This window comes from Myodes glareolus, chromosome 1 (assembly GCF_982192425.1).
Source record: "Myodes glareolus chromosome 1, mMyoGla1.1, whole genome shotgun sequence".
In the NCBI taxonomy this organism is placed as follows: Eukaryota; Metazoa; Chordata; class Mammalia; order Rodentia; family Cricetidae; genus Myodes; species Myodes glareolus.
The window spans coordinates 87959406-87983363 of record NC_142026.1 but is presented as its reverse complement, the minus strand read 5'-3'; the positions used below and the strand labels follow the sequence as shown (position 1 = coordinate 87983363).

The window sequence follows — 23958 nt, the reverse complement described above, 5'->3', positions numbered from 1 at the left end:
TCCCTGCCTTCCTGCCAGAAGATGAGAAGGGCTGTGCAGCACACCAAAGGCCACAAACAGAAACCAATGGTGGATGGCTCATCTGCAGACAGCTTTTTGCCTTCTGCTGGCACCATGCCACGCACTGCCAGGAGAACAAATGTCCGGTGCTATTCTGCCTCAACATCAAGCATAGGCTCCAACAGCAACAGGTGCAGCACCGGTCCCAACAGGCTCAGCTGCCCCACAGGAGGATGGCCAGCGTGCAGGGGACAGGTGTGGCAGGCCAGCATGCAGGGGACAGGTGTGGCGGGCCAGCATGCAGGGGACAGGTATGGCGGGACAGCAGTAGGGTCTGTAGTCCCCAATGCCTGCTACTCCACCATGTGAGAGAACAGAAAGGACAAAGGAAGCGCCACGAGGTGAGGGGTCTGGGTTGTGTGAGGCAAGTCCTGGCCCCTCTGAGCAAGGCCTTGCAATCCCCTGCGAAACATTATTTTGAATTCCTCACCTTTAACTGACCATATGATGAGTTAAAAAAAAAAAATACAGGATTTTAAATGTGTTACTTTTGTGTCTAACTACTACTTGTATTTTAATTCTTAAATACTTTCCTAATAAGCCACAAGTGCCTTTTTAGAAATGATAAATTAAGTGAAGTAGTTAAAAAAAAAAAACTACTCATGAAAGTGAGCTTCATCTTTTTCAAAAATTTAATTAAGAGTAGTTTTTCATTTCATTGAACTTTCTTTTATGGCATAAAATCGGCTAGGAATATTTTCATTTTCATAGGTAGATATCATGTGTCTAGTGTTGGGGGGACAACATCCAACATGGGGAGCAAAGGAGCTCAGCTGACCACAATTTTTCTTAAGTACAAATTCAGACGGATTTTTCAGATTAAGCCTGTTATAAAACCAAGGGTGGGTGAAGTCATCAGACTGATAAACACAAGAAAAGCACTCCAGAAATGTGGGGTTTCGAAAGCGTCTTGAGCCCCATCTGATTGGCTGGAGAAAGCACATGGCTTGCTTTACCTTCCGGTGGTCTGTTGGAGGTTGCCACAACGACGACCCCGTTCTTGAACAGATTTTCAAAAAGCTGTTTCAGAATCATGGCGTCAGCGATGTCAGTGACCTGTGGACAACAACACATTTGTTTTATTTTAATTTCACTTCTGCTCTAACAAATTTGCTAATGGCTCTTTTTTTTTTTAAAGATGGAAGTGAATTCCAGGAGGAAAATTCTAATTATCGTCATGAAGAGTAGATAATTAAAAGCATGAAAGGCCATCGAACAGTCTTTTCACCTACACCTCCTTCGCTGCTAATCAGTCATTTCTACCCAAATTATCAAATGTTCCGTGCTAACTTCTTTATCAACTCCATGTGGACAGCATAGAAAACTCTCCTAAACATTTAGGAAATCCAATTAATTAAAACACAACCAACTCCCTGCTTCCACTGCCACCCGGTACCCGTCCACCACACACACAGGAAGGTGGGAGCAACAACAGCAGCATTAAAATATGCAGGCTATTTGCAATTCCTAACACCTTTCTGGCGAAGGTCCCTGGAAAGGTGACTTGCAATGGTCATGGGACGTTAGAAATAAGGACAAGTAGCCAGTGAGACAGAATCAGCTGCTGTTGAAAATAGAATGATATGACATAGATACTATTGTGCAATTGTTGCACAAAACAATTCAACAGATGGCCCATCACAGAAATAAGCAATTTCATTGTTCTTTTTAAGTGCCTTCTATTACTGTCCATGAATAATCCAAAGGCACACTGCAGTCACTTCCAGCACGCCAGCCTCTGCTAACCTTGCAAACACAAATATTCCTGCTAAAAAAAAATTAAATAAATAAGTGTGTCCCTCCCAAGGACGGCTAATGCAGAGCTTTGAAACAATAATCTCTAGCAAACCCAGAAATGCACCCTGCAACTAAAGCACAGCACAGTGCAGGCCAAACCGCGCTGGGCAAAGGAGAATGCAGCTACTCATTTCTTCTAAAATAATTTCTTCTTCGGATTCATAATCAAAAAGTCCACTTAATGGCAACTTTTTTAAAAAGAGGCTTTTACAGTTCACAAATCAGCAGTTAAGAGAGGGAAACTCTGCACACAACCTAAGTGCGGCTGAAGACACACTGGCCACTGCAGCCGAGGAGTGCCAACAGGGCTCAGATAACCCGGCATAAAAGGGCTCTGACCTTCACCAGCACATTTCAAAGAATCTCAGGAAAATTTGCCTTTATGCGTGCTTACTAACTCACCATATTCTTATCTTCCCTCTGCTAGAGGATACAGAAACTCACTGAAATCTTCCTGTTTGATTAAGAAACTCCAAGTTACCAATTGACCCATTATAACACAGCCAGTCAAAACTGACCTTCACGGGTCTCACCTGCTTCTCTCTTTCTGGCCAGGATCTCACTGAGACTGTGTAAGGTGTAAGGTGTCCTTCCCACCTGGACAGAACAAAACCACAAGGGGTACGGCTGGGGGGGGGGTCTTTTTGTTTCAAGCAAAGGCTTAGAAACGTTAACTAGGAGAAGCGACTGAAATGTCCTCTGCTGAAAAGACTCCCGAGCCTCAAGCATTCACCAAGACAGGAGAGAGAAGCGGCACTGGTGGCGTTCGCTGGGAGCTCAGGACCAGGGACAAATTTTGCTTCCACAAAAACATTCATAGAGAAGGTCCTTTCCAAATGCCTAAACACCAGTGGCATTTCTGATGAGGGGACAGAACGAGCTTGCAAAATTCAGTAGCAACTGCACTTTTTAAATTAGATTTTAAAGCCAGTTCTAGCCTCTCATATATTCCCTTTAAACAGAAAAGCAATGAAATGCTACTCGATATTAGAAAATGAAGGCAGTGCTTTGACTATTTCCATAATGGTTTCTGGAACAAAAAATGAAAAAAATAGCCTTTGTGCCCTGAGGTTTGGAGTGAAATATTCAGCCGATACACTGCAAAAGCTTAACCCAGAAATGGATGGGAACAGTCAAGGCTTGTGGTCGGGTTCCACTTGGCTGTTTTAACATTATGGGATGTTTTTGTGCTAGCTGAGAAAATTAACTTGGAGAAGCTATGGCTAATTACTAAAGCAGGAGTCACTCGGTGCAGCTGGATGCCAATGTAGACTCTTTGATCTTGGCCCCGCGCTTGTCGGCTTTTCTGGGGAACAGTAATTTTACAGTATAAGCGAACAGAAGACAATTGGCCCCACATTCTTGGAGAGCTGGGGTGTTCAGCATCCAGCATTTCATTACCACCCGGAACAAAAGACAAGGCTACAGATTACCAATAAGGGTAGTCTGCGAGCAGAGAGTGGAGACATTTCATTAGCATGAAAGAGAAGAGATCTTTATGACCTAGAGTTGCCTTCCACCATGACTCACTTAAATAAAAAAAGGGAAAAATAATTCATTTACATGTATAAGTGCTTGAGTCTCAGTCACCCACTGATTGGTACAGTGGCATGAAATGAGTGACAAATATAAGCATGCATTATCAGTAATTAGTATTAGCACAGAAACAAGCACCTACTTTTTATTAGCAGTTTTTAATAGTGCTCCTGCTTTATGAAAATGGCAAGTAGTATCTGTGAGTGATATTGATACTTTATGGAGGAGAATTTTACACAGCATTCTGCTTATCAAAATGCTTTTTAAATACTAACTAATAAGACACATCTTCTCTCGGTATTCTGATGCTTTCAGAATCACAAGTAGTTTAGCAGGTAACATAAATATTCAAAGATACAATAAAGATTTGAAAGAAAGCCTTAAGAATGAGGTATTTTTTTATTTCACTCACTAGAACACATTTAAGAAAAAAAAACAAAAACAAAGCCCTATGTAGACATATCCCTCGACCAAAGAAATGTATCTGAGACATCACACTGGTAAAGATGCCAAAGAGAGAATGCACTCTGCAAAGCGTGAGCTACATGCTTCCAAAGTGGGACCTTAAAAACTCCTTAAACCCAAGAGCACAGATAGAAAGTGCTCTTGGTCCTTGCTTCTAAGCAGTAATAATTCACGTTCATCTCCCTATAAAATAAACATTATATTCATTACCACCACTCTAGAGACCAATAACAAACAGCAAAACTAGCAAGACTAATAGCATGATTCAATTTTAAAAGTGGAGTGGCAGTTTTAGACATACTGTCACTAAGAATAAAGCATCTAAAGATTCATTTCTGATAAATTCAGCAAGTATTATACTAGCTTAAAGATAACTTCTAGGTCCTGTTATTAAACACCCCAAACCCCACCTTCCTCTATAGCCAGATAGTTAACCACATAATACAAGACTTTGTGTACTAAAGAAGATATATAACCCAGTTGCTGAGTCAGAGCAAGGATGCTGAGTTATGTAACCTCTCTGACTCTCCATTTTCTCAGCAATATAATGAAAGCAGCAATAATACATAGTTGTAAAACTTTAATAAGACATAGGTTAAACTCTCAAGAAATGCTAACTAGTATATGCTCCTATAATTCCATATTAGTAATGCATTGTTGTATAGAATCTTGGTTGCAAATGGAAGGATAGATATCAAGTACAGTGTTTAAGAACAAAGGCAGTGGGATTGGTGGTCAAGAGTAATTCTTGTTCTTCCAGAGGACCCTAGCTCAGTTCCCAGAACCCACGTCGGGTAGCTCATAGCTGCCTACAACTCTAGCTCCAGGGAATCCTTGTCTTCTCTTGAGTTTGCAAACACCCACACTTATGTGCACACGTGTATACAATTAAAACTTAAAATAAGTATTTCTTTTTAAAAAAAAAAGACAAAATATAGAGGTCAGACATGATGGAACACACCTTTAACCCCACCATTCAGGCGGCAGAGGCAAATGGATGTGAGTTAAGAGCCCGGCCTGGTCTGCAAAGCAAATTCCAGGACAGTCAGGGCTCTATAGAGGGGCCTTGATGCAAAGCAAACCAAAACCAAAACAAACAGCACAAACACACAGGCACAGAGAAAGCACCCAGGACACAGTAGAGTCTTATGTACATCAGAGAGTATACATAAGGAGCTGAGGTGCAGCTCGATGTTAGATGCCTTGTCCAGTGTGTAAGAGGTCTCTAGGTCCAGTCTCTAGCATCAAAACGAACAAAAAAAAGATGAAGAGTACACAGAATAGATGGGATGGAAGAGCCAATAGATAAATAAGCAATATCTCAAACAGTTCATGAAAGACTAACCTAGTAAGAAAACAAAGGAGAAAAATGATATTAATGCAGAAATAATGTAAATTAAATAATAAGATCATTTTATCTATTAACAATTCAAATGACCAGATAATTCATGATATTTCCAGGAGATAATGTGGCCGAGGTTTGAGCCTTTGGGCTTTAAAATGCTGGCTTTGCTCAAGAGCTGCTCTTACACACAAGCGTAGTAATGCTCACACGAGGAAGGCCGCAGGCAAAGCTTGACGAACCACTATGGCGGGAGTATGGAAGATCAGAATGCCAAGATATGGACAGGAAAGAGTGCTCGTGAGGTTTCAGACAAAAAGGATTCAGTCGGGAGATGGGCTGGAGGCCATTTCTGTTATATTCTGTCAAAAAATGTGGCATGGTCTGCTTATGACCTAAAGGTTTTAAGGGAGACTGAATTCAAAAGCAATGAACTTTTCATTTTGTGGGGGGAACCCAACATAACACAGCATCAATGGTGGAATGTTTGCTGCTTGATGCCAGGTTTACAGCGAGACATCAGCAAAAGACAGAGCAGGCAGAGCCAAGAAGAATTAAGTCCAGTTAGACAAAGAAAAGAACAAGAGTGCATTTAAAGCTGTGGACAGGACCTGGAGAGATGGTGAGCAACTAAGAGCACTTCCTGCTCTCGCAGAGGACCCAGGTTTGGTTCCCAGCACTCACAAGGCCGCTCACAGCCATCTGTAACTGCAGTTCCTGGGGATCTGGTGCCCTCTGAAAGCACCAGGTACATCTTCAGTGAACTTCAATGCTTGTAGGCAAACAATTGCTCATAGTTAAAGTGAAAATAAATCTTTTAAAAACAAAAAAAAAAAAAAAACAAAGACTGGAGAGATGGCTCAGTGGTTGAGCGCTGGCTGCTCTTCCAGAGGACCTGGGTTTGATTTCCAGCACCCACAGGACAGCTGATGCTGACCTTTAACTCCAGTTCCAAGGGACTTGACACCCTCTTCTATGTCTGAGGGCACCAAGCACCCATGTGGTACATACATAGACACACATGCAGGCAAAATACCTACACAGATAAAATGCAATAAACCAAATCTAAAATAAATAAATGGTGATGCCTCCTTTTCTCCCAGTACTCAGGAGGCCAGTATGCAAATAGATCTCTCAGCCTGATCTATATAGAGTCCCAAGCCAGCCAGAACTCCCCAGTGATCCTGTCTCAAAATAGGTAAGTAAATAAGGTTGTGAACTGTGAACAAGGTGTGTATAAAACTGTAACTATTTAGGAGAGAGCATCATTAAAGAAAGAGCTCAAACCTTAACTGGGACAATGAGAAAGATGCCTTGAGGCAAGACCTCAACCATCAAAGGTTTCAATTTGTCAAAAATGAAATATATTTGAAGTCTTTCATTTGGAATACAGTACCTAAATAAGTAGGGCCTGAACAGATAGAGACAAAGAGGTACTCTGGTCTAACAGGATCCCCTATACAAGTGTTTCCCCAGATAGAGTAAATTCATAAGAAACATAGGTCCAAGGTTGCTGACAAGCTTGCAGATTAGCTACCTAAAAGACAGGCATAGTCTGTTTAGCGGTGGAACAGGAACGGTCTCGCGACAAGAGGTCAGGCAACCGGGATAACTATCAAAGCAAGTTTGGATGAGGCAGGTGATGACACTCACCTCTGTATGTGTTAGCAGGCAAGATTCTTTACGAGCCTGTCTCACTGGGTTTGAATGAGAATGGCTCCCATAGGCTCAGAATTTGAATACTTAGTCCCCCAGTTGGTAGAGCTGTTTAGGAAGGATCAGGAGGTATGACCTTGTTGTAGGAAGTATGCCATTAGGGGCTGGTTTTGAGATTTTTAAAAAGCCCAACTCTCGGCCACTGCTCTAACATCATGCCTGCCTGCAGCCATGCTCCCCGTCATGAGGATCATGGGTTAAACCTCTCAAACTGTAGCCAAGCCCCCAGGAAACTCTCGTGCCTATAAGTTGTCCTAGTCATAAGTGCCTATAAGTTGTCCTAGTCATAGTCTTTCTTCACAGCAATAGAAAAGTAACTAAGACACTTAAAATGTAACAGGAACCCTCTTTGTTACCTGGGACTCTGGCGGGCCTGGGCTTGTTTAAGCATAATGTAGACATACATTTATCCTTGACCCCTCCTCCCCTCTCAAATGTGAATTTACTGGCAAGTACCCAGACAGCCAGCATTATTAGTGGGACATTATGGCTTGGGGAACTTTCATGGGATCCTTCTTTAACCAATAAAAAGCAAAAAAAAAATCTATAACCATGTTGATACAAAAACAAATATGGAGCTAGAGAGACGGCTCAGTGGGTAAGAGCACTGGCTGCTCTTCATGAACACCCAGTTTGATACCTGCACCCATATGGCAGTTCACAGCTGTCTGTGACTCCAGCCCCAGGTGATATGATGCCCTCTTTGGGCCTCTGTGGGCAATGCACACACATGGTGCACAGGCATACAAGCAGACAAACTACTCATATACCTAAAATTAAAAGAAATATAAAATTTAGGGACTGAAGATATGGCTCAGTGGTTAGGAGTGCTTAACATTACTGCAGAGGACCAGGTTCATTTCTCATCACACACACTGAGTCACTCACAATGGCCTATAACTCCAGTTCCAGAGGATCTGGTGCCCTCTGGCCTTGTGACCATCTGCATACACTCAGTGCATGGAAGCTCTGGGTGCTCCTGCACAGAACTCACATCCAGTTCTCAGCACCACAGCTACTTGTAACTACAGTTCCGGGGGCTCTGCCGCCCTCCTCTGGCCTCCAGAGTAACCCACATGCACAGCCACACAGACGCACACACACCTAAAGGTGAATGAATAATAAAACAATTCTTAAAGCACTATGGCCCAAAAATCTTTTCTCAGGGGCCAATTTTCCTTGAGAAGGCCATGGCCAGTGAAACTCTAAACCAGACAGCAAAATTGAACAGAAAATATGTGAAATCAATTCATAAAATAGTGAAAATACCAGGAGCAAAATTTAAACCTCCCGACTTTGTTCAGTGTGCCATTCTATAGCTATGAAATCTCCACTCGGGGTGCAGATGCTCAGAGTGCCTAGTGCTGTTGAGAAAACCAGAGTCGCATTCCCTGAACCCAGGCAGCCCAGAACCACCTGTAAATACAATTCCAGGGGCCCCGATGCCTCTGGCCTTGGTGAGCATCCACACTCATACACAACCCCATGCAAGTGTATGTGTGCATATCCACATAATTTGAAATTCTAAAAATAAATCTAAATCTAACAAAAAGAAAAATCCCACTTTACCTGAAATTCATCAAAGCAGAGGAGACAAGCTTCTTGGCTGATTTCGTCTGCTATGGGAGCTATGGGGTCATATGACTTAGCCATGAATCCTGCTTTCCTTTTTGGCAAGCTCTGCTTAAGGCGATGTATTCCTTAGATATAGGAAATAAAACAGACAAAGTATTATATTAATAGAGCATTGTAGGGAACTAGAACATATTTTTATCTCTGAATGAATCTTAACTTGGACATAAAAACTAAATTTAAACTCCACAAGAAATGGAGTTCAGTCATCACAATCTGATTATTAAAAGGCATTGCATTTTCTCACTTCAATATAAGGCATCTAAATATTATAGTCTTAAAACCATAAAGGGAATTCACGGCCACTTCCTCTCACTGCTGAGTCACCATATGGGTGACAGTGATAGGCAGCTAGACGCATCGGCAAATTGGAACTGGTCCTGGGGTTTAAGTGATGAGTGTGAAGTACATACACATCTTGTCTAGCGTAGCCAATCAGAATGCTCTCTTGTCTCCATCCCAAGACATTCAGACCATTCCTGCTTATTCACTATATTTACACTAAACACTGAATGTACTGGGGAAGGCAATGTTCCCACTCTAGGCAGGAATGGACGATAGGCAAAGCATGCAGAAAATAATCTACAAACACCAAGAGATAGGCAAGATGGAACCCATGGGAATCCCACCAGTGAAAGATGATGCTGAAGGATCAGGAATTACATCTGACTATCTCAAAGAAGAAACAAGAAACCTGGTATGGTAGTGCACCTGGGAAGCAGAGGCAGACAGATTTCTGAGTTCAAGGCCAGCCTGGTCTACAGATCGAATTCCAGGAAAGCCAGGGCTACACAGAGAAAGCCTGTCTCAGGAATAAATAAGTAAATAATTAAATAATTAAATTTTCAAAAAAGAAAGATCTATAAGGAAAGCTATAAAATCTACATGTAAATACAGTCTGAGTGCCGACAAGACAGGTAACACAGTAGAAACCTAATCAAAGGGACTTCCTAAAGCGGGTGTGGCATAGACCTCTTCCAGCAAACCTCCCATCTAGCACTGAACTGGTCTTAAGAACGACCTCACGATGAAGTCTTGTTTTCCACATACTGCAAAGCAAAAGATACCCAAGAAAATTTTACTTCAAGCAAAAGCCTGATTGTTTTACGGCTTACAAGTTTGATCACCAGAAAAGAAAATGTCTTTGTCATTGTCACTCTGAAAAGCCACTGGCTGCTTGGGGTCACTGACTTACTTCTGTGCACATCTAGCATGAAGCCATGAAAGTGGACCCGTTTTTTCCTCTTCATCTCCACATAAGCATAAAACATGTCCATCACCATTGTTTTCCCTGTACCTTGAAAATAAAAATAAAAAAATTTAAGAATACCATTAAATGGCATGTGCTGATTACACTAATGATTGTTCATTAGCTTTGAGATAATGAGACGCGCTCTTCCTGGGAAGCTAGAGGCGGCTGCTCTGCTGGGTCAGAGAGGCACTTACTTTGCCTGCTGAACCGGCTCTTAAAGACTAATGCTCCCGTTGTGTTCATAATCCTGCTTTTCGTCAACAATGAAGGTACGCTCATCACCTAGGATGACTTCTAGGCTGTTCTTCCAGCTTTTCATATGAAACACACTAGAATAAATTAATCTATTGGCATTACTATATATTAGGAAGTATGAGAAATTCAGAAATTTCAAGTAAGAATATGGAGAGAACGTGGCTGGCTGACAGGATGGCTCAGCAGGTGTAGTACTTGCTGTGTAAGCCTGCCCTGACTAGCACTTAATCCCATTCCCACCCTACCCAAACACACATATCATAGGCACACATAATAATAATTGGTGTGGGAGGTCCTTCTGTATATGTGTTGCTTTTATTGATTAATGAATAAAGAAACTGCTTTGGCCTAGAGCAAGGCAGAACTTAGATAGGCAGGGAAAACTAAACTGAATGCTGGGAGTAAGAAGGCAGAGTCAGGAGAAGCCATGTAGCCCTGCCTGAGACAGATGATAAAACTTTACCCAGTAAGCCACAGCTTCATGGCAATACACAGATTAATGGAGGTGGGTTAATTTAAGATATAAGTTAGCCAAAAATATGCTTAAGCCATTGGCCAAACAGTATTACAAGTAATATGGTTTCTGTGTGATTATTTCAGGGCTGAGCAGCCGGAAATGAACAAGAGGCCTTTTACAACAAATAATAGATACAAATAATTTTTAAAGAGGGAAAAAGTTAAGAGGAAAATTGTCAATTATAACACTTAGTCCTATTTAAAGCTGAGACCATACTTTTCAAAATGAACCCTAATTCAGAAACTCTGATAATCAATCTTTAGAATTAAATTATCTCGTTTTCAACACTTAAAATGTTACTTGCTATATTGCACTAGTAGCTGAATGTCGGTCACCTGAGCATAGGCAATCACAAAAAATACTGCTCTCTTGCAGAAAACCTAGCACCCAGGAACCTAGCACTTGGGAACCTAGTACTGGGGGGACTGCAGCAGTACCCACACTTAGTCCACACCCCAGCAGCCATCAGCAAGACAAGCCTGCATGTAAGGGTCCTGTCTCCAATCCCCTGCACCAAGACACACACACACACACACACACACACACACACACACACACACACATCGAAGTAGGGGATGTAATTACTAAGATTCAAAGGCAGTTTAGCAATCAGGAAGACACAGACTCAATTTTGAGCTTTTCTCCATTCAAGGAAACATTAAACCCATGGCCTTTCTTCCTTCCTTCCCCCAGTTCTCTCTCCCTCTCTCCTTCATTCTTTTTTAAATTTATGTGTGTAATTGTTTTGCCTACATGTATGTCTATAAACCACATACACACAGTACTCTTGAAGGCTAGAAGAGAGTGTTGGATTCTTCCTGTGACTGGAATTACTGATGGTTATGAGCCACCGTGTGGGTGCTGGGAATTGAAGCTGGGTCCTCTCCAAGATCAACAAATGCTCTTAGCCCCTGAGATAACTCTCCAGCCTCCAAGTCCATGCCATTTCAATGCCAGGTCTTTTTATGTAAAAATGCAATTCCCAGTCAGACTTTTCATTCAAACGCTCACTTAAATGAAAACGTGACTCTTTGCAAAACCTTCAGTACGGTACTTCTGGCTAGAATAAGCAACAGCAGATTCTCTATCATTACATCTACCAAAAAAAGTAAAGCAGTAAACTCTAAAATTCTACTGCCTCTAACACTGATCCAGCAAAGCTCTTGAATTATCTAACCAAAAATGTTAAGAACATGTACCGGAACTTGATATTTGTGTGAACTTTCTGTCAAATGGGCTTAAAATGGAACAAGGTCATCATGTGAGCTGGAAGCTAGCCTGAGTTGTTACATAGCAAGACATGTCTCAAAAAAAAAAAAAAGGAAAAGGAAACATTAAGTAACATACATTTTTAACCATATGACTTTGAAACTCTTGAGTACAATAAATATCCTTATTCACTTAATCGATATATTTACTGAATGTCCACATGAATAAGGTGCTACTGCAGGTACTTGAGGTACAACAGGAACAAGACTTTAAAAAGCCCTGGGATCAGTATGAGTTCCTCATCAACCTGGGCTACACAAGGAGTTCAAGGCCACCATGAACTATAGCAAGATTCTGCCTCAGGGAGATGCAAGACAAACTGCAGAAGTAATGTATTACAGGGTTAATAGTGCATAGGTGAGTTGTAGCCAATATCAGCATAAATGTTATTCTTAGGTTGGTGAGAGAAATAGAAAAGTACTATTCCATGGCTGTACACAACACTGTACTATCACATGGCTGTACACGACACTGTACTATTACACGCCTGTACATGACACTTCACTATCACACGGCTGTACACGCAACAAAGAGAGGGCAGGGTGATAGCTAAAAGTGACCCAGATGAGAAACAGAATACAAATCTAAGATGGAAGGCTTTAGCCCTACCATACTGATCACACCAACTGGACCTCATAATCCAAAAAAAGAAGGCCGAGATAAATGAACAAATCGTAAAAACTATAGACTCTCTTCATGATACCCAAACACACGTGATAAAAGTGAAAACTGGGGCTGGAGAGATGGCTCAGAGGTTAAGAGCATTGCCTGCTCTTCCAAAGGTCCTGAGTTCAATTCCCAGCAACCACATGGTGGCTCACAACCATCTGTAATGAGGCCTGGTGCCCTCTTCTGACCTGCAGGCATATACACAGACAGAATATTGTATACATAATGAAAATAAATATTTGAAAAAAAAAAGTGAAAACTGGGGACTTCAGAGATGGGCCAGAGGTTAAGAGCACAGGCAGTTCTTCTAGAGGACCCAGGTTTGAGTCTCAGCATCACACGGTGGCTCACCACCACCAGTTCCAAGGGACCTGACACCCTCTTTTGGTCTCTTTAGGGATTGTATGCAGGTAGTGCAATGACACGCACACAGGCAGGAACCCAAACACAAAAAATTAACTAATTAAACCTCAAATTTTTTTGAAAAGTAGAAGTTGAGATCTGCCCCACAAATACTCATCCTAAGAAAGTTGCAGTAATCATATGAATATTGGACAAAGAATCAGGAATACTGTTAAAGATGAAGGATGACACTCCATAATGAAATAATTGATTCATCAAGAAGGTAGAATAGCAGGGGATACTGTGGCCTACATCTGGAATCCCAGTCTATGGGAGGCTGGAGTCATGTCTGAGCTCAGTCTACAGCAAAGGAAGAAAAGAAAGAATATAACAACATTAAATTCATATGTACCTACTCATGAAGTACCAAAGTATATTAAATGAAACTAAATGAGGAAATCATCTAATCCACAATAAATGTGAGAGGTGTCAACATTCCTTTCTTGGAAAAAGACAAAATAAAAACAAAGGCAGTGAGGATACAGATATCCATAACATTTGACAAAAGTGAGGTACAGAATATTACACACAACAATAAGTGGCTAGTGTTGTCAAATACACATGAAATATTCAACTGTAGCAGGCTTTCTTGGACTACCAGCCCCCAAGCCAAGTCATGGGGACTTATTATTAATTATGAATGTTAAATCTTAACTTAGGCTTGTTTCTAGCTAACTTTTTTAACTTTAATTAACCCATTTGTATTGATCTGTGTGTTACCCCAAGGCTCATCCATGTACTGTCCATTCTACTTTCCTACTTCCTCCTGTCTTGCTGTCTAGCTCCTCTTTTCTCTCTGCCTACCAGCCCTCCCATCCTTCCTCTGTTTAACTATTGTCCATTCAACTTTTATTAGACCAATCAGGAGTCTTAGGCAGGTAAGGTGAAATAGCAACACACCTTTACATTGTTAAACAGATGCAGCATAAACAAATGCAGCATACTCTTACATAGTTAAACAAATACTCTGTTCCACAACATTACTATTCCCTTTTTGTCTAAATAAAAAGGAAAGGTTTTAGCTTTAACATAGCAAAACTGTATACACTAAGAACAATTATCAAGTAAGAATTGTATTTACAAAATCCAGTCCATTTGTATTTGGCAAATTCAGAGAAAATACTCCATTATTTATCCTTCTTGGCAAATCCAAAGTTTTGTACCTAATTTACCTTCCATCATAACTAAGGAAGACTGTAACTATAAAATCTTCAACTCTATCAAAGATCCCAGAAGGATATAATATGTCTGAATAAACAAGAAGTGCAATGCAAGTCACTTCCAAAACTATAAAAATGATAGAGACATCTGGCTGCCTTGACAGTCACCCAAGGGTCCTCTGAAATGTTGGGGCATCCATCTTTGGCCTACAGCTCTAGAATATCTAATAGACTTTTCTATGAAGCAAGAAATTTTGAAAGACTGTCCTACTTTGTCTTGGCAAAGTTTGGCACTCACTTTTCATTATGTCCTTCAGAATATTGGCAAACTTTTCTATGAAGCGGGAATTTTGAAAGACTGTCACAACTTGTCTTGGCAAAGTTTGGCATTTTCTTTCCTTTGTGTCTTGCATGTCTAGTTTGGATGATATATTGTCAGCAGTCAAGGAAAGGGCAGCTTTTTTCCCAAATGGCTAGCTTTGCCAAAATAAAAATGGAGGTTCTTTGATGTGCATTATCCTTTTAAAAAGTAGATTGGTACTGTCAGGAGCAGATGTGTCTTAATGTCATGAAAATGCCTTAGGTTATTAAACATCTTAAATCCCAAATTATGTAGGTCTCTGAAGCATTTGAAGCCACCTATCTATCTAAAATATATCTGACATACCTACTATGACTACAAGTTTGATTATTATAGATAATTAACCACTAACCTATATTTCCTAATTATACATAACATTTTGAAATGAGCTGCATAGGCACAATACCCCAAACAAGAGTAGAAACATATAGTATAACAAAAATAATTTTAAATTTGTATCAATATACCAAAATCCATACCAATGTAAAATATTTGAGGTTAATAGTTGTCTTTTATCCTATATTCCTATATCCACCCCCCCAAACAATGACATACATCTATAACCTAACAAATGACTATACACCACCCACCCCACCTCTTGGGAATGTGGGCGTTGTAGTCTAGAGACTATTTCCTATTGTCTAGGAGTGATGACATACATGGGGGATCCTGAAAATTTGAGATAATGGTCAAGTCCTGGAAAAACTAATTGTAACATTTGTGGTCCAGTCTCACAACTGTGTGCATGCAGAGAATGAGCCAGGGAGAAGGAGAGCTGTAGTTTACTAAGACATTTTAGACAAAGAGTAAACATGAGGATTAAAGAAAGAGGAGAGCATGAAGCAGACATGAGAGCACAGGCATGGACTGCCCAGGGGAGAGCATGAAGCAGGCCTGAGAGCACAGGTATGGACTGCCCAGAGGAGAGCCTCGTTGCATTGTCTTTACAACAGCCATAGACAGGATTTGGTGGAGTTTGAGCTGTCTTTAGAGGGTGCCTAAGGACTTTACATTAGATTACAGAGTCAACAGGAGTACAGCAAACAAAGCAACACCAGATCACAGGAATTGCATGCTAACTGTAAACTAAAATTAATAGGAGAAAATACAGACAGGAGAAGGGCCACACTAAAGGATTCATATGTTCAGGACTTATACACGGTCCTTTGCTATCTTAGCACTCTAATGCAAAATGCCCTTATATTGCAAAAGAATGTCTTTATATAGGCAGCCTGCACAGCAAATGTTAATTGTGTTGGAGCTCTTGATCCTCAACTGGCAGAGGCCTCGATCAGACTCCAGAGTGAAAGGTTCCTTTCCCTTCCCATACCCTCATAACTTTCTATTTTTCTATCCTGCTTCAAACAAATAAAAAGTCGAAGGCATATCAATATTTGATGAGCACTGCCAAAGCAACTCTTAGAGGTAATTTCAGAACTTCAAACACTTATATTAAAAAGCAACACTTTAAAATCAACAGAAACTTGTCCTAGTTTACAAACTAGAAAAGGCAGCAACGGAAACCCAAGGTAAATATAAGAAAGGAAATAATTAAGAAGTCAATAAACCAAAAGATAAATCACTGAAAACACTGGGGGGGGTGGTGGAACTAAACTCTATTTCAACTGAACAATAGAGAGGAAACACAAAACAATGATGGAAAATTGCACACAGTCTACCACCTGTGTGAGTTTTCTAATAGGTGTCCGAGTCTCTCCCTCCTTGGCTCCAGACAGGTATCTGAGGAACCTTCGAGAGGCCCCAGAGCATAGTGGTACTCAACCATGAGGTACTATGGCACACACCTACAATCCCAGAACTCCAAGGCCAGTCTCAGCTACATACTGAGTTTGAGGCTGGCTCAGATTAAATAAGACCCCATCTCAAACAACCAAACAACAGCAAAACTCGCCAATGGCACACTCTACTGCCTGGCAACAGTATGACAGGCCCCCAAATTAAACACAATTGCCTAGCAACCCCACTTTGGGGTATATAAAATAACAGAAAGTGGGAATGTAAACAAAGATCTATACATTAATGTTCACAGTAGCATCATTCACAACAACCGAAGGCAGAAGGACTCAAAACACCCACTGATAATAAATAGATAACAACCTGTGATATATACATGTGATGGAATATTATTCAGCCCTTAAAAAGAAGAAAATTCTTGTGTGGTTGGATATTTTTGGCCACTGCAAAAATATTTTTAGTTTACTCTTGATACAGTCTTCAAATTATCTCGTTCCAAACTAGTATCTATAAAGTTTATTTTAAACTCTACTGGTTTGAAAATGGGAGAAACATAAAAACAAAGGGGAAAGCATTCTGATGCGTGGGACAATGTAGATGAATCTTGAAGATATTTTTTGCTCAGTAAAATAGGCCAGACATGAAAGGCCTGACATCAGGTGATTCCCTTTCTGTGTGGAACCTAAAGTAGCCAGACTCACCGCAAAAAGGGGAGCTGTGCTTCGGGACTTGAAGGCTGAAGAAAATGGGGAGTTGGGAATAAAATGAGTGAGCAGTGGCGACCCGTCTATTTGCTATATCTCCAAAAGCAAGACACTGCCTGGCACGGGGCAGATGCTTAACAAACACCTGTCCCGTGTGAGGAGCACAAGGTCATAGGACCTTGGGGGAAAAATGAGCCGGACACTAAATTCTACCAAGTTCACCATGTGGCTTCAGTCTCTAAGAATCATAAACCTGGTGTTTTCTCAAGAGAGGAGAATTGCTGAGAATTAACTTGAAAAATCCAGAGCTTTGACATCTGATGATCAAGCCCTGACTTAGGAAGTCAAAAAATGGAGAACCCTCCTGGAGGTTCCTTCTCACAGCTGTCCCTGCAGACAGCAGGAAGTGGGGTCCTCCCATCCCTCCAAGCCCCACAACAGTGCTCTAACCTCTGCTAACTTCTAGAGCTCGGTGTGAGCGTAGGACGGGCCAGGCTGCTGCGGGGTAGGGAATATAGGCCTTCCATTCTCTTCTATAGTCTAGATAAATATTAACCCTGCAGGCACCACTGCAGTAGGGACTGGAGTTCCTCCACCCAAAAAAGGGAGAAAGAGAGGGAAGGTGGGAAGGAGGAAAGGCTGGACCTGTGTTAAAGATTCTACAAGGCCAAATGACTAAACTTCAAGATTACAGAGAGTTAAAATGCTACAAACCAGAGCCAGATTGTCTCAGCTCCTTCTAGTCCCTCTGAAAGCCATCCATTGCCCACCCTGTGTCTGACCTAACATTCTTGTGACTGTCAAAACTTTAACATATTAGCAGACCACTAATCTAAAACCTAAGAATGATATCAGACATTTTTATCTCAAACCTACAGCAGTTGTCTTGCTTGGCTGTGACTTATGGACCAACCAATGAATGTCACTTGCAGTTCCTTTGTTCTGCGACTACTAGAATCTCATGTCAGCACTTCCATGGTGCAGTCTGGTGTTTGCAGAACCTGAATCTGTTTCTAGGTCCTGGCTGCTCATTTAGCTCCAGAATAAACTATGTCTTATTCTCTTCAAGATGAGAATGGGTTTTTGCTTTGACAGCTGTCTTCTGGTCAAGTGCTTGCAGAAGACCAGAACCAGCTACAAGCCGGAAGCAAAGGCTCAGATTATCACCACACAGCTTTCGGCCTCTGAATGCGATGAGTTATGTACGATTAATGAATATAGTTTTCTTGAAGGTTGAACTACAGTGTTAATCGGCCAGTTTGAATACCAACCCTGTGAAGGGTCCTGGATATAAGGTCATCCAAGGTCCTCATCTCCACCTATCCATGAATAAAGAATATCATATAGCGGGCACCACCAAGCACAAGGCAATGGAGAAATAGGAAGCGGTAGCATGGGGTGCTAGGAAGCTGGTGCCCTCCTTCCCAGGAAACCTTGCTAGATTTAATACCTATTTCTCAAGTCCAAAATGGGTAAAGAATACGAGTTTGGGGTGACATTCTGAGGCTATTCTAGCTGAGAGCCCTCAAAATGAGAAGCTAACTTCTTATTACCCTTTTCTGAGTATTCTAAACTGACTCTAGCCACCAAGTTATCTCACTTCCTAGTTCAAGGTTTGTATCTCTTCCTCTCTGCTAAAAGGTATTTTAATCAACAGCATGTACCCAGCCTACACTGAACATTCCAGATAATTCCTTCCCTCTCTCCCTCTTCCCTCTTCCTCCTCATTGTTTCATTTTTCTTTGAGACAAGGCTTATGACATAGCCTGAAGCTCATACTCCTGAGGCCTCAGCCTCCTGCGTGTTGGGGTTGAAGGTCTACATCTCATTTGTGGCTAGTTTTTTCAAGAACTCAGACACATTATTCAAACTGTATCTCCATTCAATTAGACTATGGGAGCAACAAGTCTTGCTTTCCAAGCCCTTTTGCGGAAGTCTCTACCAACCTTCTCCATTTACGGTTAAGTGGCTAAAGTAATAGGGACAACAGAGAGCAGATGTTTGCAGTGACTGAACATGAAAGTGGAGGTACGGGAAGTGCAAGGCTCTCCCAAAGAACAAGAGCTGGCCAGGGCCAGATGGGCAGCATCCAGGGTGCGGGAGGCAGTAAGCAGTGCTCTAGGTGCAGGAGGCTGAGAAGTGCCAACTGAGCGCCTGCCATAAAGGAAAAGGAACATCACCTCAAAACTCACAACCAGCCTAGCAGCTAAGGAAAGGCAAGTCTGCGTCATGGACAGAACTAGATCAAGAAAGTACTGCCACTAATGCCCAAACCGCATCTACTAACTGATTAAAGGAGGCTGCAGGGTAGGGTGGTGCTGAAGCAGGAGAAGCACTTGTGTCCACAAAACTGAGACCAGTGCAGGGAGCAGGGTAAGACCCTGTTGGGGGTGGGGGGTAATAATGACAGCCAGGTCATTACTCTAAGGGCTTAGATTATGAATAGAAATCTGTGTGGAAATTAAAAAGTCAAAAAATACAAGCTTAATTTTACAAAGAAGTAGGCTGAGACAACAGCACATTACTGAGACCCTGGCTGCGCAGTCAGCCGCAGACACCCCCTGCAGGGCATCTCACCTCACTTCACACAGAATGAGGCAGTGACACTCACATGACTACAGCCACAGCCTAGGGGAAGCCATGGTGAAAGCTGGGGTCACTGTCTCGTTTTGGCAAAGTTCAGTGATCGCTTTCCTGTGGGTCCTACATGTCCAGTTAATACAACATACTGTCAAGCAGTCCAGGCAAGAACAGCTTCTTACCCAAACAGCTAGGCTTGCCATGTTGAAAGCAAACTCCACATGGAGTTTCTTCAATGCCCATCGTCTTTGAAGTAAATTGGTGCTGCCAGGAGCAGATGTTTCTAATTGTCATGAAAAGCCCTAAATTAACAAAACATTTTAAATGCCATATTCTGTAGGTATTTGAAAGGTTTGAAGATCATCTATCTATCTAAAATATATCTCTATGTGATCTGTGTAACATAGGGAGGGGCTGCTTGTTGGGGTTTTCTGTCCCACCCAGGCCCCCAGCTATTTAGTCCCAGAGAAAAATCACACAAAGGACTCTGTAAGTTATAAAGCTGATTGTCCCTTTAGGTCAGGCTTCTTATTAGCTAACGCTCACATCTTGATTAACCCATTTTTCTGATCTATGTTAGCCATGTGGCTCAGTACCTTTTTAGTGGGGCAGCTCACGTCCTGCTGCTTCAGTGATCTGGGCAGGAGTGGGGGAATCAGCTTCCTCCTCCCTACAATTCCTCCTGCTCTCCTTGCATCATTTCCACTTCCTGTCTGGGTTTCCCACCTACACTTCCTGCCTGGCCAATCAGCGTTTATTTAAAACATGATTGACAGAATACAGACAATTCTCCCGCACCAGATCTGGAAAACATACCTAGCATATCTACAGATTTGATTGTTATAGATTACCTGTGTTTCTTGATCATCCTAAATAGTTCATAATAATAGCTTTCAAAAACTAGAATTTTACCTTACATTTTTAAATGAACTGCATAGGCACCATACCTTAAACAAGAGTAGAAACATTTATACAATATATTGTCACAAAACAACCTCAAATTGATATCAATATACAGTAGATGCATACATATAGTGTGTTATAACAAAAATTTCCTTAAATTTGCACCAATATATTAAAGCCCTTTAAACAAGAGTAAAAACATATATACAGTGTAACCAAATTAAATTTGTATTAGTATACCAAAATCTATACCAATGCAAAATATCTGAGATTGATTAATAGTTGTATTTTTATCCTATATGTTGTTCCCAAGTGAAAGCAGAAGAAGCTCCTGCCGGCCCCCAGGGCTTATTCAACACTTACCAACATCTCCATAAACATAGAGGCCCTTTGGAGGTTTGTTCCTTGAAAAAAGCTGCAAATTAAGAACAAATTACAAATTTTCTATCATGAAAAGAATTACATATAATCATACACATAAAGTTCCCAGCTGTGCTATATATAGAACACTGAGGGGACAATTATATACAAAAGTAGAAAAAAAACTTGGTGTGAAAGTTTACAAAGCCAAAATATTGTCCAGCCTTTAAAAGGAAGGTATTTTTGATAGACTACAGCATGGATAAACCTTGAGGACATTGTACTGTAAAATAAGACACAAAGACAAAATACTTCTATGAGGTACTCAGAGAAACCAAAAGTTATATAAATGAGAAGTATAAACTATGGTTGCCAGGGGCAGAGTGGAGGTGAGGAATTATTGTTTGTGTAACATGAAGTGACAGGTAGGAGTAAGACACAGAATTATGTCAGCATTTACTGCCACCAAGTTGTGTAATAAAAGTAGTTAAGATGGCTAACATGGTGGCAGACGCTTGTAATCCCAGCAGTTGGGAGGCTGAGACAGGAGAATTCCTGGACTTTGCAACCAGACATATGATTTAAAAGGAAAATCTGAAAGCTCAACTCAGAATCCAATTCACAAGGCTCTCACTTTTGTTTTTATAACCCGTGGGCTCGTTCTAACTCCACTAACTTCATCTCCTGATATGGGCCACACCTGGTACAGACCAGGCAAACAGATCTTCTCCACCTTGGTTCCAACAACTGCATATCTTCCTGTTCCCTGCAGGTCACTGTTAAGTCTAAGCCGAAAATAGATTTCCACTGCTGCCAACATCTCTTAGTCCTTCTTTCTTTCTTTTTTGTGTGAAACATTATGTAACTAAATTCTCAGCTTGCTTTAAAAATAAAAAGCACACACTCTTAAACAATTTTAGAACAATGTCAAGTTTGAAACCTAACATAAAACCTAATAATCTCTAAGTATATTCTGCATTTTAGAAATCTTTTAAAAGCAATATTCTGTGTTTGTTAACTAGAGTTATCAAACACATTCTGCACAGATAAATTTTTTGCTGCAGCTGATTTCTGATTTTTCTTTTGAGACAATCTGCAAAGCCTTGACTGGCCTGGAACTCGCTATGTTGACCAGGGCAACCTCAAAGTCATAAAGATCCCCAGTTTTAGGATTAAAGATGTGAGCCACCATGCCTGGAATAGTTCTTCTCTAGCATTGTTCACATGACACACACAACATTCACTAAGTAAACAAAATTCAAGTTAGAAAAACAACGAAGATGGGCAGAGGGCTGCACAAGAGCTCAATTTCTATAATGTGGTCCTGAGGATGGGATGAGCAGGTTAACGATAGAACGCTTTCTCTCCAGAGTAATTACTGGGGCTCCGTGTTAGTACTTAAACAGGCAGGAAGGAGCACTTATGGGTCTGTCTTCTTTCTTCTTTCCTATTCAGTAATCCAATATATTTTAGAAAGATAATGCTGTCAGATTTTTGTATGTTACTTGTGCAATTTATGCAACATTGCTCTATATATTTTAAAATATATTTTATTAATTCTTTGAAAATTTAACACCACTTATTTTGACCAAATTCACTTCCTACTCCTCTCCTTAAATTAAATTGATTTTGGGTTTAGTTTGGTGGATTTTAGGGGGAAAGGTATGCTTTGCTTTTTGAGACAGGGTCTTGCAGTTCCCTGGCTGGTCTGGAACTCTCTAGGTAGACTATGCTAGCCTTAAAAATCACAAAGATCTGCCTGCCTCTGCCTTAGTGCTGGGACTGAGGGCCTTCACCACTACGCCAGGCCCTGCGCTGTGCCTTAATTATGAGGAGATACTGCTAGGTATGTACAGCAGTTGGAGGCTCAAGGCTAGCCTGGGCTACACTTAGTTTCAAAAAAAAAACTAAGAGATGAGATGCAGCTATGTGGTAGAATGGGGATGGCCCTCTGTTTTGTCCCCAGCACCACCACAAAAGTTGATAAACAAAATAGATAACTTTTGACTGCTTAATTTAAAACCTAGATACCAGGCTGGGTGTGGTAGCACACGCCTTTAATCCCACCCCTCAGGCTAGGCTGATCTCTTTGAATTTGAGGCCAGCAATGGTCTACATGGTTTCAGGATAGCCAGTGTTACTTGGTGAGAGACCCTGAAGAAAGAAAGAAAGAGAGAAAGGAAGAAGACGAAAAGAAATAAAAACAAAACCTTCTACCAATCAAGGTTAAGCACAGTGCTTAAATTCCTATTGCAGTTATTTATTTATAGGTGTATGGGTGGAGGGGGCACGTGCATTTCATAGCATATATGTTGAGATCAGAGGACAACTTTTGAGAGTCTGTGGTCCCAGTCCATCATGTGAGTCCTGAGGATCAAACTCAAGTCATCAAGCTTGGCAGCAAGCAGATATAAGCACTGAGCCCTCTCACAGATCCCTCAAATGATGTCACATACAACAGTCCTCCCTTAGCCTTAGGTCCTCCAGTGGACCTCTATACCTTGACTGTCCTGAATCCCATATATGCCTTATTTTTTTATATACGCCTGCTTATGATAAGATATAAATATAATATATAAATATCAGCTAATAATAAAAAAGAATTACTATAAAAACACACTGTAGTGAAACTAAAAATTACACGGTGGAGTTGAGGGCTGGAGAGATGGCTCAGCGGTTAAGAGCACTTGCAGCTCTTGCAGAAGACTGGTTGGTTCCCAGCACCCACATGACAGGAAGCTCACAGCCACCTATTTATTCTATTTCCGGAAGGTTCTGGCCTCCTTACATATCAGGCACTGTGTGTTAACTATACGTACAGACAGACAAACAGTCATGCACAGAAAATAATTAACTCCAAAAGAATCTGGACAATACAGTTGGTGAGCTCAAGCAATTTCACACCTCTGTATACCCTGTGGCTCTAGCTAGCTCAGCAACAGAGCATTAGCCTAGCGTGCACAAGTCGGAGGGTTTAATTCCTAGTACCACAGATGAACTCTACACCAACATAGCAACAATGCAGTCAAGAACTTCGAAACAGGCTCTCTCAGAGGTCTTCTGGAACCTTCTCAGTCCCCTTGACGCTAACCTACCCTTCCCCACTCACGTTCAGACAATGGCTCCCACTTCTTCACAGAGAGAAAGGGGAGGTATCCCGCGGGACTGAACTCCTGCAACTTCCTGCGTGAAGCTGCGGCTCTGCCTCTGGGATCAGCCCTTC

At 41.3% G+C, this 23958-nt stretch overlaps 1 protein-coding gene across 6 annotated transcripts in view; it reads right to left on the bottom strand.

The window, feature by feature from the left end:
- Positions 1–23958, bottom strand: part of Afg1l (AFG1 like ATPase) — a 156575-nt gene that overhangs the window by 96783 nt on the left and 35834 nt on the right. For 4 of the 6 annotated variants that reach the window (XM_085690825.2, XM_085690822.2, XM_048425158.3 and 1 more), the window contains exons 3-6: positions 20739–20790; positions 9744–9845; positions 8486–8616; positions 1017–1116 (exon numbers count right to left, since the gene is read on the bottom strand). In XM_085690825.2, the coding sequence (XP_085546951.2) occupies positions 1017–1116; positions 8486–8616; positions 9744–9845; positions 20739–20790 (385 nt within the window). Of the gene's footprint in view, positions 1–1016; positions 1117–8485; positions 8617–9743; positions 9846–20738; positions 20791–23844; positions 23946–23958 lie in introns of those variants that run through there. The other 2 variants (XM_085690828.2, XM_085690830.2) reach the window with 2 other exon arrangements.